The 19,510-nt window shown below is 34.2% G+C and overlaps 1 protein-coding gene across 1 annotated transcript in view; it reads left to right on the top strand.

The window, feature by feature from the left end:
* Positions 1 to 11,908, top strand: part of LOC118185622 (ATP-dependent 6-phosphofructokinase-like) — a 116,680-nt gene extending 104,772 nt beyond the window's left edge. Inside the window, exons 19-20 of the mRNA XM_035355510.2 lie at positions 1,326 to 1,534; positions 9,779 to 11,908. Coding sequence (XP_035211401.1) covers positions 1,326 to 1,534; positions 9,779 to 9,902 — 333 coding nt within the window. The 3' untranslated portion in view covers positions 9,903 to 11,908. The remainder of the gene's footprint in view (positions 1 to 1,325; positions 1,535 to 9,778) is intronic.
* Positions 11,909 to 19,510: the final 7,602 nt, after the last annotated feature.

A 19,510-nucleotide genomic window follows, 5' to 3' on the forward strand; every position in this document is an offset into this window, starting at 1 on the left:
TGATGTAAAATTATGGTATAAATTAAAATAATTGGCAAATTGTGCATAAGCGAGCAAGGTTTGCTAAAGATCCTTGATCTGTAAAGCAGCAGATTAAGCGCAGGAGAGGAAACAATAGATAGGACACCAGAATTTCACCATTATTTGTGTATTTATATATAGAGAGAGAATCTTGATACACTAACTGTATGTAGCTGTACCCTAATTTTTGATGGAGAGCACCCTCAGGAATGGATCTAATGGTCTCCTACTCTTCTTTCCCTACCAATAAGCCTCTGATAAGGACTTTTGATTTGTAGTACTTGGCTTTTGCTGATCATTGGATATGAACAGCACACAGCAGTACCTGAGGATTACTACTTGAATGGCCGAAAAGAAATTTTCAGCTTGTCAGTATTTTAAGTACCTTCATGCCACATAAGCACTATACACTTCAAAACATCTATGCCTTCTCCAGGATTAAAACCCAGGTCCAACAATATATCAGTCAGCATTGCTAACCACTATACTAATTAGGGCAGTTAAAAATGGGGTGTACCAATTTTTATAAACCATTCATAAGTATACCTGTTTTTATAAAATTGCCAGTAGTTTTCACTAGAACAAACTTACTGCTGTGACCAAAAAGATCAAAGAACACTGCTGATTTCACCTGACTCTTGCCTTGTGTGTAACCATGAATTTATTCACCTTTGTAAATCTGCTTGAAAGCATCTTTCTAGCCTACTTAAACATAGCAAGCGTCGAATGATGACATTGTGTAGAAAAACTGTTAAAACTAGAACTGGAAAACTGAAATTAAACCTGAAGTTGTGAGCATTTGCAAAATTATACTTTCAAAAGGAAAAAAAACAAAAGTAGAACCATGAAATTGTCAAAAAAAAATTTCTTAGAACTAGAAGTTGAAGACTGAAGTAAAAACTGAAAGTTGTACAATTTTATGGAATTATACTTAAAATGAGTATTTGCTGTTATTCCATGCTTTCTTCCTTATAAACATAGTGTAAGAAAAGTTTTTTTTTTTGTGGGGGGGGTATTGTTAGTGAAGGTATTTCTTTAGTTGATTTTGCAAGATCTTTTAATATTTGTTTTTTTAATATTTTCATAGTAACATATCATAATTTATATGAATCAATACTATGCAATATTTTCAGTAATGTATTTAGTTGATAAAGATAATTATTTAAAGGTGCATATATTGGTATCTATATCATCTTACCATGAAAATGCAATCCAGATCTTTTCATTAAATCCCTTTGGCATTCTTATTAATGACTTTCACCTTAGTTTCTTTTATAAATGTTCTTTTCTGTATGTATTTTTAGGGTGGTAGCCCATCACCTTTTGACCGTAATTTTGGAACTAAAATGGCAGCTAAAGCTACTGACTGGCTTCTGACACAGCTGAAACAGCATAAAAATACAGATGGTTGTATTTCATGTACAAGTCCAGATACAGCAGTATTAATGGGACTTGTTCGTAGACAATATTTATTTACACCCGTGCAAACTTTGAAAGCTGATACTGATTTCAGGTATGTATTATTCATATGTTACATATTTTATTACCTTGTCATAATACATAATCTGTTTAATTTTTATTAATATATTAATTTATTGTTAACTGTATCCTTATCAACACTATGCATTCGTACTGTGAATGCTTCACATATCATATTGCCTACACAACAAATTGCGAGTGAATATCCTCTCAGGATAAATCCCAAGCTATCTTTCTTATGCTTGCTTTTTCAGTAGAATGCAAAAGCAGAAACTATGTATGTGGGGGGAAAAGGATGATGAAAGGAGGAGCATATTTCTTAACCATTATATTACCATTGAAAACTTGTAAGCCCTCTTTGAGTAAACCTGAACAAAAAGGGTTCATGTCTACTACAACCATCAAGTCTTCTGAATACCATAATCAAAAAGTGGCATCCCAGTCATGCGAGATGAACAGAAATTCAGGTTAACTAAGTCATTGTGCCATCTGTTATTTCAGGATCATTCTATACAATTAAGAGAACCTGAGCAATCTAACAGATGCTTAAAACCTGAATGTCTCAAAAACTTAAAAGTAGATGAGCAAAAAAGGTCAATGGTTCCTGAGTTTCCACTTGCGGTGGACCCCTGCAAAGACATAGGAAACTGAACTGAAAATGTGTACATACATAATAGCAGCAAATCATTTTATAAGCAATAAATTAGCAAATTCTTAGCATCCTCAGCATCGATAGGTTTGTAATAATCGGTGGGAATTTTTTATGTTGACTTTACATTGAGTTCAGTAATGGATCAAAATTATTTGCTGTTTTTCACCCACATAGAACAGACTGCTTTCAACCCATGAGGCTCCCCTGTAAATGATTGAAATTTCATTTATGAAGATGTATGTTTTTCAAATAAGCATATATTGTTATATTCTATGGGTAGAAATGTAAACGTAAAATTAAGCATATTTCTACTTCTCTTTAGTATAACTGCCTTCTTAACCCTCTCAGTGGCACAGCTTTTTGGATCTGATTTTTGGTTTAATGAAAAACTGCATCTGAAGAGCATTCGTTAGCTAAATTCATATAATTACAGTGGTATTTGAGATATGAGTTTTGCTGCTTCTGTGACTGAGCTCATAAGTTAAAATTCCCGTATCTCAAATCAGTATTTGACACTGAAATTAATTTACATGTGATTAATTCATGCCAGCCCCAAAAAATCATTCTAATTTTTTTTGTTAAATATGTTCAACATAAGAGTATAAAAATATTGTATATAAACAAAATGAAACCTAATTTTTTAATAAAACCTAACAAAATGTAATTTAAAGAAATAAACAGATGATACATATTAGTTTAGCTTATGAGATGCGTTTTAAATTCCCCACCCCATCATTTTTGCTCAATTTTATTTTCTTCTTCAGTAGTTCTTTCTTCCCCCCCCACATGTTTTTCACTTTCATTCGAAGGGTGTTTCAGTAGAAATTTGTCCAAAGAGCTGTATTTCTTTCTCCCTTTTAGAATGTTTCTGAAATGAGTTAGGTAATTAGGTAAGTATCATTAAGTAGCATCATTACACAGCTAGTTGGAACCTTTTCAGTGTTTCTTTTCAAAAAATCCGAAATATTTTCTCATATTGCCAACACATCCTTTAGTTCACTTGAAGACATAGCCTCCTCCACTTCTAACTTCTCTGCAGTTTTCAGCAGAAATTCCATTTGTTGTTGCGTCTGTAGGTCCATCAACTCCTCTCTCGTTTGTTATTCAAATTGTGCATTGGCAAGCTCTTTGATATCTCCCTTGTCCACCTCCAGCCCTATGAACTTTCCAAGATACACAATCTCCTCCAGCACTTCCTGTTCAGGTCTAAATCCCTAAAAATCTCTTTCAGTCACAACATCCAGCCACAGCTTTTTTCATGCAGAGGTGAAGGTTTTTTGTGTAACTCTCTGACAAGCCATTTCACTAATTTTGAGGCATATAGCAATGCTATAATGGTTGTTCCAGAACTCTTGAAGGGTGAGGTTTTTGTTCTGCATAACCTCAAACCAGTGTTAAAATGTTGTTGGTAAAAAGTTTCTTGAAACTGGATATCACCTGTTTGTCCATGGGCTGTAGGATACTGGTGGTGTTGGGTGCAAGGTAGGGAATCTGTACAAAGCTGAACTTCTGAGGATGTCGCACTCAAGATTTGGCGGGTGACAAGCAAGCATTGTCAAGGAGATGGGCTTGCATGGGTAAGTCATTGACCTCAAGGTATTTCTTAACATTAGAACCGAAGACCAAGTTGATCCACTCTACAATACATTCCTGGTGACCCATGCCACTGGGTTTGCCGTCCACATAACCTGTAGATTCTCTCTTGAAACCTTATGCATATTTAAGACTCTGGCGTTTCCTGAATGGTATGTGAGCAGCGGCTTGACCTTGCAGTCGCCACCTCCATTTGCACACAGTATAAGAGTGAACCTATCGTTCATGGACTTGTGACCCAGCATCTTTTTTCTTCTGCTGTTATGCAGTTTTGCTGGGCATCTTCTTCCAAAAGAGCTATTTTGTCACAGTTGGGCACTTGATGGTCGGTGTATCCTTTGGCTTCAACCATTTCGGCAAAAGTTCTTACAAATTGCTCAGCTGACTTACAATTACAGCTCACTGTCTCATCATACCTGACAGTGAATGGCAGTCCTTTTTTGAAAATTCTCAAACCACCCCTGTCTGGCTTTGGATCTAGTCCTTTGAAGCTTCCTGTGCTGAAGTACCTAGCTTCTGCAGCAGTAAATCATGTGTAAATGACTTGTGTCTTCTCGCAAAGTATAGCCTTTGTCATGTTGTCTCTGGCAAACTGTTTATCTGTCAGCCACAATAACAGTAGATTCTCCATCTTTTCATGGACAAAGTTGCAAAGCTTTGAAATAATTTTAACGTCCTTAGCTGGAGTTATAGCTTTATCAAGTTGTTTCTGATTCAGAATAGTACATATCATAGAAGTTGTATGATCTTACTATTTTGTCAAGTCTTTTAAGCCTTGCTCATATTTATCTGTTATCTCACACTTTAATTCCATAGATAGGACCCTTCTTTTTTTCTCACCACTGTTCTTTACACTCATCTTCTTGAGACTTATGTTTATATGACAAATAAATTAGCTAAATAACTGTCTGTGCTAATAAAAACACAAAATTAAAGCAGTATATTAGAAATGCTTCTGCAGCAAGGTGAATTGAAATGGCAGGTGAGTCTGAGCGGTTGTGATGCCACAGCCATTTTGCATATGCAAAACTTGCAAATCTGATTGGTGGTTCAGATTTGTGGGTCTTACGCATGCCAACTGCTGTGATGTCACCGACACTAGCTTGGACACTCATATCTGAAGGTACCACTGTAATTATTTTAGTCTTTGTTTTCATAAACTCCTGTTACTAAGAAAGCAAAATATTTTAAATGATGATGATTACCTCATATACCCAGCAGTAAAAATATTTTCATAACCGCATAAAGGCAGTTCAAGCTACTCAGGAAATTAAAAATAACCAAAGCTCAAAATACTTTATTTCGTGTTGATTCCAAATTAAGTCTTAATGCATTTTGAGAGACAGTTTGATATAGTTCTTTCTCTAAAGATAGACACTGGTATATGTATGCTTGTATGTGGAAAGAGGTGCAAATGATGCATCTATAATATATGTTTTGCATAAGTTTTCTGCATTGATGCTATCTACTTATTAGCCCCCAAAATTAAATAATTAAATAAAATTTATTGGTGAAATTGTCTCCAATTTTTAAGTCCCAGGAAATTTTATGCAGGTGCCTATCAAAATACTCATATGAAAATTCTCTTCAGTTATTTTGAACTATTTTGCCTGAAATATTTATAAAGTAAGGTTGAATTTTGCTTCCTGCCCCTAAAAGTTCTGTTACATTTATTATTAATTGCCTTAATTTTTTTAAAATGTAGCATTGTACAATATGTAATTTTACCTTGGGCAGGAATTAATGGTATTCTTTCTCAGTCCCACCTACATTATGGCTCACTGATATTGTAATAATTTATTTAATGGTCTACAAAATAATATGCCATATTATCTGTACATAACTTAGTTAAAATATTAAGTTACTTTAAGTAATAATTTTAAATGTAATAAAAAACTTACAAAAATACAAAAAGTAGAATATATAATTAATACAACATAATGATAATTTTTAATGTGATGGTTAGGCTTTTTTTTCTACGCAAATTTTCTCAAACTGTGGCATAATTGAAGATATCGCAGTTCTGAGTTTCTTTTCACTCACTAAATTAGATAGATATTTTGTCTTTAAAACAGCTACTACAGAAAACCCAGTTTCACATAAGTAAGATTTTACAAGTGGCAATAAAATTTCTAAAGCTTTTTTTTTTTTTTTTTTTTTTTTAAGTAGGAATATTTTACTTTGCTCTTAGCCAAAATGTAATAATATTGTTTTCTTGTTGAAGCATCTGCTTTAATGTGCTGTCACAAGATAAGTCAATTATCATTTATTACTCATCTGAAGACCAAAATCATTATATTTTTCAATCTCAAATGGGTTTCTTATCAGTCCATATTTCGATATGTCAATATCTTTAAAGTAAAACAAGAATTGCTGACATAGACTGGTCGAGTGAGTATTAATAAGAACCTTTTTTCGTCTACTTCATCTGTAGGACAGGCGATTTTAAAATTAGAAAGCATGTCATAGTTATTTTTCAAACTTCTTATCCAGAGTTTTTTTTTTTTTTTTTTTTCCCCGTAAATGCAGTAATCTTGTCTCTCTGCATCAGAGCATGAATTTGAGACCCTTGCATCGGTTTATTTAAAGTAATAGCAAGTTTTATGGGGAAATTTGTGCCATAAAACAAGTTTGCTTCATATCTGTTTATTAGTCAAAAACATGGTGATCTCTTCTTTCAGCTGAAACACCCTTCAAAGTGCTTTGTGTCAAGAAAACCAACTGCCTCACAATAATATAAAGGGGCTGTATATTCTGGATTCACACCATCACACAGTTTTGCAGAGAACCTTCCTGTTAATATATAATACAAGTACAATTTACAACTCTTATGATAACTTCAAATACCATTAGTAGATCTTCGCCCATATATTTTGAAACAAAGGATTGTCTATGCAGTGTGTTCATATTGCACTAGGCGTCACCTTTCAAAGAAGTGCTAGTAGACCAACTTTTTGTTCTGGCCATCGATGGACCACCATCTGTGCATAGCCCCTACCATAGAATGTCATTATTATTTAAAAAATTAGCAAGCATATTAAAAACTTCACTTGCTCTTGTATTGCAACAAGTAGGTTTATAGAGTAGCATATCTTCTCTAACATCAGTTTCTACAACATATCTTATAGATGTGATGAAGCGTCCATATTTAAGTACATCTGTTGCTTCATCCACTTGAAATGTGAAATAAGAATCGTTTTACTTTTTCTATTAATTGATGATAAAAGTCTTCTTCCTACCATATTATCTGCAATTGGAGTTGTGTAATAAGCTTATGAGCATACGATTCACCGAGCGCCGTAGCTACCATGTCAATAGCCGCAGGTAGTAACAAAATTTCTCTTGAATGGAGTTTTTCTGCAGTTAGCAATTCTCTAAGAAACCTGATACAATGCAAGCAATGCTTTTGATGTTGCAGACATGTTCTTTCAAAACGCCTTTTATTGTTCATTTAAAATCTAATTTTCTTTGAAAGAATTCTCTTGTCTTGCCAACCTAGTGTGCTTGTCTTTTTTCAAGATGCCATTTCAATTTATTGGGTTTCATGCTATCTGCGGCCAAAATATTCATACAAAGCAAGGACATTGGTCAAACTTGGCCATTAAGAACCTTACATGTAAATCGTAATCATAAGTACATCGGATCATAATTTCTATATGTAGGATTACTATTTTGTGTTAGTTGAGTAATCACTGTTTACATTACCTTTACTCGTACCAGCAACCTCTGCTTTGTTCAGTGTTCTTTTCAACCCAGATGCAATATATCCATCTAAAAAGTATATTATTTTAAATCATTATTACATTTCTTGAAATTTACATCTCTATTAATATCAAAGTTTTCCAAGAGCGAAGTGTTTCATTCTTCATATCAACATGATTCTTGCAGGGCACTATTAACAAACATACTATGAGATACTACTACACAACTGTGCAGGAAATCTTCTGATTACCTATTCTTAACCTCTTTCAAGAGTGCACAGGATAATCCAAATGCTTTGTCTTGTGTTTCCTCACCTTACTTGCACTCAGCTCCGAGCACGAAAGCAAGACTTGATGATGTTTCAGTAAGAGTATTGATGGATTTCTAGAAGTAATGCCTGAGACATTCGGATGAGGACTGTGAATTATGCAACCTTTTGGCTGATTCATCTTTTTCGATACTGATTTGACTTTTTGTTTGTTTGCCTTTAAAAAAGTTAATTTTCGTAACATCTGCAATAGTCTCGTGCGCTCTAAGGGGCATGTCCAAATTGAAAACCACGGGGTTGCCTACATAGTGAATTTATCATATTTGCCGGTGTATAAGACTTACTTTTTTCTTTTAAAATAGGTCTTAAAAAAACGGGGGGTGTTTTGTATGTCAGTACTGCGTCTTAAAGTATACGTCAATACTCAGTTTTTGATTACATTCATTTCTGGAAATATCCTCTATTCAGGGTTATGCAATTTTTTTTTCTTGTTTCCTTGTGGAGTGTGGGAATATTACAGTTATGTGGAGTTTATGAAGAAGTGGAACAGCTGGATGCAGTCTTCAATTTTTAGGTTACACTATCAGGACTTGTGTTTCTCTTTATTGGTGTTGGAAACATGAATGGTCCTGAATCGGAACAGGGAGCTTACTCAAGCTATGTTCAAGAAGGTGTGAAGTAGACAACACAAGCAGGAAGGGTATACAAAACCCTTTATTTTCAATCTTTTACAGGATCTTCCGAGCTTCGGAATACAAAGGCCAACCACTTGTGGTCTGAATGTAAGAATATAAAAACTCTAACTAAAGCTAACTTTGAATTAGTATACAAATGCCTAGCACTAAGATTGGCCTTTATTTAAAAAAAGGTACATATGTAGTACGTTAAAACTATGATACGATGCTAAAACTATGGTATGTCTGCAATCATCAAGAGGGCTAAACCTCTGGCCTTAAAGGCAACCAGCAACAGAGTGAAAACTTGTAAAACTACAGTGGCAAGCGGCTTGCTTCCTATAACTCCTTCCTCTCTCTCTCTCTCTTGGCAAAAAGCCACAACTTAAGTACTTGGCGTTAGCAAGACAATTTGCATTTAATTCTGGCCGGAAGTAGAAAATAAGAAGTGATAGTACAGTTTTAAAATAAAATAAACTTTAGTAAAACTTGGGATCCTTACAACACCATCAGGAAGAAGAAAGAGGCCCTAGCATTTCTTTTGCAAATATGTGAATGGGTCAGAGCTTTATGGGATGCTGTGAAAACAGAGACAGTGGTTAAATCATTTAAGAAGTGTGGCATTAGTAATGCACTGGATGGTACAGAAGATAATTCATTGTGTGAGGACTCAGATGCTGATTTAAAAGAGGTTTCAAGTAACTCTTCATTAAGCTCTGGAGTTGAGTGTCTGGATTTTGATGAAGAAAATTAAGAGTCCCCCACCCAGATAGATTCAGTATTTGCAGAAAGTATTACTTTATATTTAAAGTACTGTAAATTCATTGTAATGATTAGTAATAACGTTTTTATCCTTCAAAAATGTGTATAAAAAAGGGGGTGCATCTTATAAGGCGATGCGTTTTATACACTGGCAAATACGGTAGTTCATTCATTGCTTTATAAAGGTAAGCTTTTTAGGAAAATTACGGTATTCTGTTTATATGAAGCCACTGTACTTGTTGCTTCTCTATGCTCAATGTCACAGAGATACATGCATTTCATGTACCAGGTAGTCTTGGAAATATTTAAAGTAAACAGGAACTACTATAGAATTAGATAAACTGGATGACTATTTAATTTCATGCAGGGATGTTTTTATATGGCCTAAAAAGTTATCCTTTTATATACAAACTCATGTATTTGAGATATTTGTAGTATATTTTTTTTAATCCTTTGCTTGATTTTATTAAAATATTGTGTACTACCTTTTATTTAATACAGCCCTTTTGTTTAAACCCTTCTGAAAATTGTTTATAGTATCTCTGCGACAAACAAATTAGGTACTTATATTAAAATGTGCTTATAGTGGTTTGCACAAAATTAAAATGTGTATTACTCTTTTATCAGACATAGAATTCCAAAGCATCAGTGGTGGCTGAAGTTAAGACCACTTCTTCGCATTCTTGCTAAGCATGACTCCTCATATGAAACAGAGAGTATCCATTGTGCTTCAATGCCTGAGGAAGACTGATCTTGGAAATTTATAGACATGTCTTTTGCTTCCTTCTTTATAAAACATAATGCAATTGTTTTGAATTTGAGATTCTTTACATGTGTATCTTACTAAAATATTAAAATTTTTCTATTGTTACTGTAATTTATAAAATTAAAAATAATTATTAATTAATTATTAATTAATAATTAATTTTTAGAGAATTTGAGAAGTGTATGTTAAATTGTAGTTTTACAGGCTTAATTTGATGAATCTTTCAAAGTTATTTATTTCATCTTATTGTACACAAAATATGCCATTGTTTTTGAAATCTTGTTACCAGTGATTTTCTAAATGAACTAATCCCCCCCCTGAGAAATTCATTATAATGTGACTTTTAAATTATGAAATACCTGATACACTTTTTTTATTGGTTTATTCTGTGTTGTGTAGAAGAGAGACATGCATTCCTAAGATAAGCATTTAATTTTTGTCAAAATGGTCGATATCATTCATTCTCATTTTTACAATATAAAATTTTAAAAATGTATTTGTATATTACATTTATTATCAATAATACACTTGTACTCTGTTGTATATCTTTATTCTTATTTTTATGTATTGTAAGGCTGTAATATGAATTCTTTACTTGAGAAAGCTCTTTGCTCTTTTATACAGGAAGTTTAAAAGAAATATAATCTAAATTATTTTGTATCACTTCTGTAATTTCATATTTAACAGCAGTCTAAGTTGCTGTTTATATTTAGCCATTATAAATTTTATATTAATGTAAGAACTTCTGATATTTATGTATTTGGTTCATTTGTTACTACTATTTTAAAGTAAGAACTTCCTGTTACCATTTCAAATTAAAATTAACCATATAGCTTCGTTTAAATAATTTAATGCTTTCTGTTAGACTTGCATTCATAGTTGTTTTATTTTTCTGCTAAAAATTCAAAATCTGATGTAAAATGTTTAATGGGACAAACTAACAAATTTCTCATATTTTTATTGATAATTGTACTGGAGAGGAGAAGCTGCTCAGAATGCATATTTGGCAATTTTACTAAGACTGAACTACTGTGTGTATATGTATTTCCTAAAGCCCTAGCATTTTTGCATAAATTTTTATAAATTTGTGTTTCCTGTTCCTGAATATTAGACTGCAATTTTATACAGTCTTTTATATATAAAAATCGTTATTTTGCTAGTCATGTAGAGGTTTTATGTATTATAATTATGGATAATGTTTTACAGTTAATCTTGAGTATTATCAAGTGGGCCAAAAGCTGGAATATTTTAAGTATTTTTTCATAATATTCTATGCCAAACAGTAGATCTTGAATAGTTGCTGGAGGAAAAAATTATGAAGTATGATTTTGTCATGGTAACATATTTTAAATTCTAAAATAAGGAAATAAATATAATTTTAGTTGGTGATGATTTGCGGGTTATTGTAATTGCCAAGTAGGTGAAGGAAATTCTGTTAGTTCATTCTTGCTAGGAAATTTAAACACTGTTTGCAATGCATAAAGCATGAAGATTTTGCATTTGTAAACATGATTTGAACTTGACATACCCTAAAAGCCACTCTTTGTGGAAATGCCATTAGATAAAAGAGCAGTCAATGAAGAATGTGTTTAAATTATCTCCATAAATGTTAGAAAAAAGGAATCACTTTTATGGAAAACCTTTATTATCCATATTCTTACAAATTAAAATTCTAATGTTTAATTATTAAATTTAATTTTTACCTGATCATGATTGAATTTCTTCAAAAGCATTTGCAGTGGTAATTATGTGTAGGTTTGTACAGTTTTCTTTATCTGAAAGGTAGGCTTGTCTTTCATCATACTCATTTATAAATGCATTTATACAACTGTTATGTTTGAGCCATTTCTTTTTCTTTCTCTAAAATTTGTTTATTTTTCTATTCACTTCATTTATGTTTGAGAGAAATATTTCTTGGTAGCTTTTGTAAACCTTTATAGGTACTGCAGTAAATTATTTGTTACAATAAAATTTAATTTATATATGTTTTACTTCTGCTTCTCATGCTTTATAGATATATTTCACTTGCTTGTTCTATTACATAGTTTACAATAAGATGAACCTCAAAATCTTTTTTCAGTGACCATAAATTTGTTCTCGAAACAAAACTACTGATATAATGTTAATCAAAGTTTCAGCTTGACATGTAACACATTTTCTGATAACTTAGTGTTTTTAAAAGTGCTTAGTTTTGAAAATCAACTGTAGTTTTAAAATATCACAGACAGTAGTATGCTTACTGAAGTTGTATTGCTTTTTAAAGAAGCATTTGCCTGCAATTAAGCTACATTCAATATAAAGCATTTCGTTATGTGTAAGTAATAATTATTTATGCACTGCAGTTTTGAAATCAACACTGGTGACATGTCGCTTATTGGTAGTGAATGCATAGGACACAGCTGCGAGGCATTGCATTAGATTTAGATATATTCTTTGAAATGAATTTAAACTGAAGGGGACCAATGATTGCTGAGGCTATTGGTCACCATTGTTTTTTGGAATGACAGTTATTGGTGTTGAGCACTGCAGCAAACACAACTTTTACCTAGGCATATGAATGATATCTTCTAAAACTGTGAAAAAGGTTCCATGAATGACAATTCTGACATCAGCTATATGAGAGTAATTAACGCATTGCTATCATTATGTCTATTTATTGCGTACAGCAGCGGTTGCCAAATTGTTTATTCATGGAGCTTTTTTTAAGATTCAATTTCTATGATGGAGTCCCTTATAAGCCTATACTGTCTTAAAGTTAATACTATTTAGGGATAGAATAGACAATAAAGGAATATAAAATGAAGAGATAATTAAACAACTGCTCAATTTCCATGCAATGAAACTATTCTTTAAATACTGAAATTTACCATAATATCTCTGTTTATTCTCAGTTGTCACCAATACCAATGCTGTTGCCAAAATTTTGCCATACAGAAAAGTTACTGCAAATTCAATAAATCAAACCATTTACATAATTGCAGATTATTGGTGGCTATGACAATAAAAAAGATTTGAGAAGTAAACACCACACATTCGGTTCAAGTGTTACATTCAATTAAATTAAAATACATATTGTTGTGGGCAGCCGGTTCGTCTGTATCTCTCTGAATTATCATTTTGAATAGGAAGAAATTAACAATTTATTACAAACAACATAGTAATTAACTTGAAACAGCCTAAGAAGAACAATGATATAAACAGGTCAAGAAGGAATGAAGAGAGAAATTACTTGCATAATAAAAGACAAGTTTGAGGCTATGGAAGGAAGAATAGATACAGTTGAAGACAAAGTTGGAGAAATTCAAGAAAGAGTTTTTGCGGTGGAGCAACAAATTGAAGAAAGAGTTTCTGCAGTCCAACACCAAATTGAACAACAAATTGATGACAGGGTTTCTGCAGTTGCCAAAGAAATTGATACTTTAAAGAAATTCGTAGCGACGGCAGGGAACAATTCCGGTGATTTTAAATTCTTACATATGCCTGTTCGGCCCTCACTGAAGCTATCTACGCATGATGGGAAGACCTCTTGTTAAGTTTATAGGACGCAATTTTCTATGGTGGCGGACGCGAATTCCCAAGCTAAGGCCTGTCATCTCGCCGCTTCACTGAGAGCAGACGTAGCGGATATCCTGCAGACTCTTCCCCAAAACCAGAGATTAGACTTCGAAGCTCTATCCGGAGCGTTGGAGCTGCGCTTCGGCGAGAAATGTTTAAAAGACTACAGCAGGCTTCAATTAAAATCCCATCAACAGAAGCCAACGGAAACACTCCAGGAGCTCACCACAGATGTTGAAAGGCTACCCCATGTCGCTTTTTCGGAGTGCCCGACAGAAACAAAGGAAATCCTATCCCTGCAATACTTTTATCGACTGTATCTGGGGTCCTGATATACAGAAAGCTCTGCGAATGGCGTATGTGAAGGATGTAAAAAGCGCTCTGTTGTACGCCATGAAATATGAGGCAGCCCAGCAAGCAACTCGTAAAGATCACTACCCAGTCAGAGCTGTGCGAGTCCACGATCCAATAGATCAGTTGATGGCTCGTTTAGAGGATTTATCCAGACAAGTCGACGCTTTGATACGAAGTAAGAGTTAGAACGGGCTGGCTCTAAGGTGTTCAAAATGTGGTGCTGAACGCCACATACGACGGGAATTCAGAACAACCCAGGGCACGGAAAATAAAAAGGATAATTTGTCAAGACCAGTCAGTGCCTTGAAATGGAATAGCAGTGAACAGAAACCAGTTCTAAAGTGCTAGAACTGTGGTGTTGAAGGCCACATACAAAGGAACTGCAGAACACCCCAGACCACGGAAAATAAGGCAAACGATTTAAACAATTAAATGCCATGGGACGAAAAAGGAGAGACCAGAAACAAAAGTACTGGAACTGCGGAGCTAAAGGCCACGTACGAAGGAACTGCAGAACACCCTGGGGTACGGAAAATAAAATCATTTCCCAGCAACGACGCAGGAAACAAATTAATGACCATATCGAGGAGCGGTAGTTGCCATATAATGAAAAGCTATATTTTAAAGTGTTCAAGATTTCAGAAAAGCGTGTCAACAGTAAAGGACTGTCCATCAATGGGAATACCGATGGCGTTCCTTGTAATATGATCATTGATACAGGAGCTAATGTTACCATCATTCGGAAAGATTTAGCTCAACAATTAAAGGATAAACTCATTTGGACGCCATCCTGTGTTACCCTCCAGACTGAGTCTGGTGATAAAATCGACATAGATGGAAAGTTTAACGTGGACAACACACCTGGAAGTGCCGTCTACCCTCACACGGCATATGTGGCGGATATTACAGATCCTTGTATACTCTGTTATATTCATGTGAATTACTCGATCAATAATTAAGTGACATTACTACAGGCTCACAAAGCATACTGTTTATTACAAACCAACATGAACTGATGATTACTTCACTTCAGTTCAACAAGCAACTAGTCTGTTGCCACATGTATGTAACATCTCCCCTCTTTTGGGAGAGTCATAGGGATCACTGCATTAAATAATTATCATATTTGAATGGTCGATATACATTACGACCACTTCTTGTTTTATATATACAATCACGATTAATATTATTGCCATTATCTTGATGGTGAGGATCATTATGTCTTTTTGGATGTTTACTACTTATATTTTCCTCGTTCTCATTACATAGATCATAATAGTCTAATGTCACTAATTCTTCTGATTTTTAGTTTTTCTTAAATGGAATTTATTCCGTTTAATTACCCTATTATCTTTTGTTCTAATCCAATATGATCTAGGAGTTGAATGCTCTTTTTAAAACTATAGCAAGCTCCCATTTATTTTCCCATCTCAACATTACCTTTTCCCTAGGAATAAATTCAGTTCTTTTCTCTTGCGTGCTTATCATGATAGATTTTAGCCTGTTTCTGCTTACTCCTCACCTTTTCTCTATATTGATCTTTTACAGTTGGTTTCAATTCTGTTTGTGTAATTGGTAATCGTGTTATTAAATTCCTACTTAATAGCATTTGACTTAATGATAAATTTATACTTGAAATTGGAGTATTTCTGTATTCCAGTAAAGCTTCATTTAATTTCTCGAGTCCTGCTTTTCTAAATAAACTCTTAGCTATACCTACCAACTTTTCTGCAAATCCGTTAGATTTAGGATATCGAAGACTGCTAGTGATTATTTCAAACCACAAATCCCTTGAGAAACTCTTCATTTTCCAATTATTAAATGGTACTATATCACAAATTAAAGTTTTGGGAAACTCCTAGGAAAAAAAAACAAAAAAAATCGGTTGTCCATTCAGCAATAAGCAGCAACCTAACTCATCTTTAGATCTATCTGCTTGTATAGTGAGGGGTTTACTGCTATCAAATATTCCTAATACAGGTGCGTTGGAAATTAAATTTTTTAAATTCGTGAATGATTTAGAATGTAGCTCTAACCACTGCCATTCTATTTTGTTTTTAAAAGTTCCCTTAATATGGCTGTTTTCTCTGAAAAATGCGGTACAAATTTCCTCAAATAATTACACATTCCCAAAACACGCTGCAATTCATGCTTATTCTGAGGTTCCTGTAACTCAGTAATGGCTTTAATTCGATCAGGATCAGGTCACATGCCTGATACATTAAATAAATGACCTAAATATTTAATGTCGCTAAACCTATATTGAAGTTTTTGCTTGTTGAATTTAATATTGAGTTTTTTAGCTGTGTTGAGGAACTCTGTTAAAATTTTATCATGTTCTTGTACAGAGCTAGTGGCAATGAGGATGTCATTAAAACAGATCAATACCCCTCATATATTAGCAAAATTTTCAAGATTGCGTTTCTGAAAAATTTCAGGTGCACAGAAAATACCTATTGGAAGCCTTAAGAATTTATAGCATCCAAGTGGTGTGCTAAAATACAAAGATCACTACTATCCCCATTTAACGCTATTTGAAAAAGTTTTGATTAAAAAAAAAAAAAGCTAGGCAGTCTAATTAGGCTTAGAGGAGTACACAAGTATAATTTTGTGAAGATAGCACTTATCCTTTTTTAATTCTGTGGGCGTGCCCAAAGTGGCGCACTGATTGACTAGGGCTTCGAAAAGAGTGCTGAAACGAGCATTGTTGTCAATGAACTGACCGATGAGATGCGGAGAAACAAAGAATACAGACTCTAAGTTGCCCTAGATTATCGGTGAGCCCGGTCTGTGCACACCTAAGGTTCGCCGTTTGATTTTAGGCAAGATTTCAAGGTAAAAATTTTTAACCAATATAGAATGAGGAGATTAGCATACAGCCAAAAAAAATAACATAGAAATTTCTTTTCAAACAATTCCTTTTATACTCTAAAAAAAATCTGGAAGATTTCCTTGAAAAATGAGGGTCTTAAAAAACTAAACATGGCTAAAATATATGGACTGGTTTGTATTGAGCTGCCATCTACTATAAATAAAGAAGTTTCAGAGTAACCTATAAATCCTTTTTCATTCAATTTTTCTGTGCAAACAGAAGGAAATTTTTAGGTGTGCCGCAAAGGGTTAAGTCCAAAACACAGTAAATTGATTTATTACATAGCTTTGGTAAAATCTCCTCAATTGTTTGAATCAGCACATGTTCTCTTTTTATAGCTTTGTTAATATCTTGAGGATCAAGGCATATTCTTAAGGATCCATTAGCTTTTTCAATTATTACTAGATTGCTAACCCAATTCAAAGGTTGGTCAACTTTTGCAGTAACGCCCTGTCTCTCTAATTCGTTTAATTTTAATTCAAGTTTAGGTTTTAAACTGAGTGGTACTCTACGTGGTGGTCTCACTACAGGAGCTATCTGATCATCTACTGTGATTTTACACAATCCATAAAATTTTCCCACACCTTCAAACACTTTTGAATTATTAATAATAAATTTATCTTTAAATGGAGGTAAAACAATTGTATACTGATCCAACTTACCTTTATTTGATATTCCAACCTTATTTATAAACTGAATCAAATGAAGTTTAACATACATCAAGTCCTAAACATGGACGTATAATGCTTGCTAGAAACAATTAAAAGCTCTAGAGTATGATCCTCACCATCTGAGGAACATTGTAGCATTAACGACCCATCAGGTTTAACCGCGGACCTCCCAAATGCTTCTAAACAACATTACACTTATTTACAATAAGATTCTTAGCTCTCAGTGTTTCGTAAATTTTCACAGGCAAAACGTAGGGTCTTCAGACCCTACGAAACGTTTCAGACCCTACGAAACACAGGGTCTTCAGACCCTGTGTCCAACTTAAAGGTCACACTTGTCCCTTCAACAACTACAGCTTTAGTCCACTCTTTTGTAGACGATGTTGAGCATACACTTTCAGTTTTTTAGACATTTATGGAATTCACGAAGAATTTATCATCAGATTCATTATATACATCTGCGTTATCATGCTGAGAAACATTTTGGATGTGTTTCAGTCTGCACATAGTCGAAAAGTGATTTAGTTTGCCACAATTAAAGCATTTCTTTTCCATATTCCGGACATTGTCCATTAGCGTGAAGTCTGTTACATTTTTTACACAAAAACGTCTCAGTATTTGAAGCGTCATCACGCCATCCTGTGTGCTTCCTCACTGCTACGGCTGCATTGGCTCCTCCTGCCTGATGTTGCTTCACTTTCCCTCTAGTTACGCTGTCCACATTGTTTTCCCTTAACGTTTGAGTACGAGCTTTGTTCAGTTCAGCTGCTTTCCCTGACTCAATTGCTTTATCCAAACTCAGATTATTTTCTCGCAGCATCCTCTCCTGTAAACTGGCATCTGATACTCCAATGACAATGCGATAACGTACGACAGAATCTCTCTGCTCACCAAATTCGCAAGATTTTACCAGTTTTTTTTTCAGGTCAGTCACGAAACAATCAAAAACTGCCTCTTCTTCTTGCTTTCTCTTATTGAATAAAAATCTCTCCACCACAACATTTGTTCTAGGCGTCGTGAAAGCTTAAAACCTTTCAAGCACTTTTTCATAGTTGTCCTGATCTCCTTTTGAAAGATTGAGCTTGTTAAACACTTCAACTGCTTCCTCATCAGAGGCGTTTAAAAAAAAGCAACTTTCCCATCTGAATCTTTTGAAGCATTTCCTGAAGCTTTCATATAAATCTGTAACAGCTGCTTCAATCTGCGCCAGTTTTCGGCCACATTGCCGTTGAAACTTAGGCTTTGCGATGGGCGACAAAAATCCATCTTGCGTCTGCTGAGAGAAAAAACAACCAAAGGGATTGCCTGGCAATTAGTTTTAATACTACTCCAAGTGACTACTCTATTTTGAATTAGTTCTTTTGAACGTTTTGGTAGTTTAAAAGATAACTACTGTCAGATTTGCTATACTGTACGAATATCTCAGGAAATTTAAGCATATTGTTTTATTTGTTGTGATTGATTGTAATTTGTTGTGACTTGTGCATTTAATTTATTACGAACCCGCACGCACGCAACAATATAATAATGCTGGATTAGCATGTTAAGTGACGTCTAAATAACTCAAAAACAATCAAACAGGCGTGACGTTAATTCGAAATGGCGAAGAGGCTTACTTGCGTGACAGCGAGATAGCAAGGAAACATGCGCTGGCTACCGAAAACACGCTTTGAATAAACTCAGAGATTCGCCCGTTTAAATTCTCCCTTCTCTTAACTTCAAATTTACATCCTGGCGAGAAAATACGAGGGGAAGTTGAGGAGTTCAGGAAAGGTACCAAACTTAAAATAAATTTGTTATGCAAAATAAGGGAAACCCTACGTAGTCCCACGCCAGAATTTAATTATCGCATAACAAGGCTTTAAAAGCCTGGATTAAGATATTTAAATTATAAATCTAAATTACACTAACTAGACCTGAAACAGACAGCCTACATTAGCGCTAAAGCCTGGATCCCCGACCTGAGGAATGACCATATAGGGTCTGCCAAACGGGGTTTTAATGTATCCAAGCCTCAGAGACCCATTTCAACGGCGGCGCAGACCCCACAGTCGCAGCCCGGCTTTATAAACTTACTTGGACAAGTTGCCAGTTTGAAACGCTCAGACAAAATTAAGTTTACAAAGTCATCTTTGCCTCAG

This window comes from Stegodyphus dumicola, chromosome X2 (genome assembly GCF_044657685.1).
Source record: "Stegodyphus dumicola isolate Sdum_Otavi_A_Nest chromosome X2, ASM4465768v1".
Lineage (NCBI taxonomy): Eukaryota > Metazoa > Arthropoda > Arachnida > Araneae > Eresidae > Stegodyphus > Stegodyphus dumicola.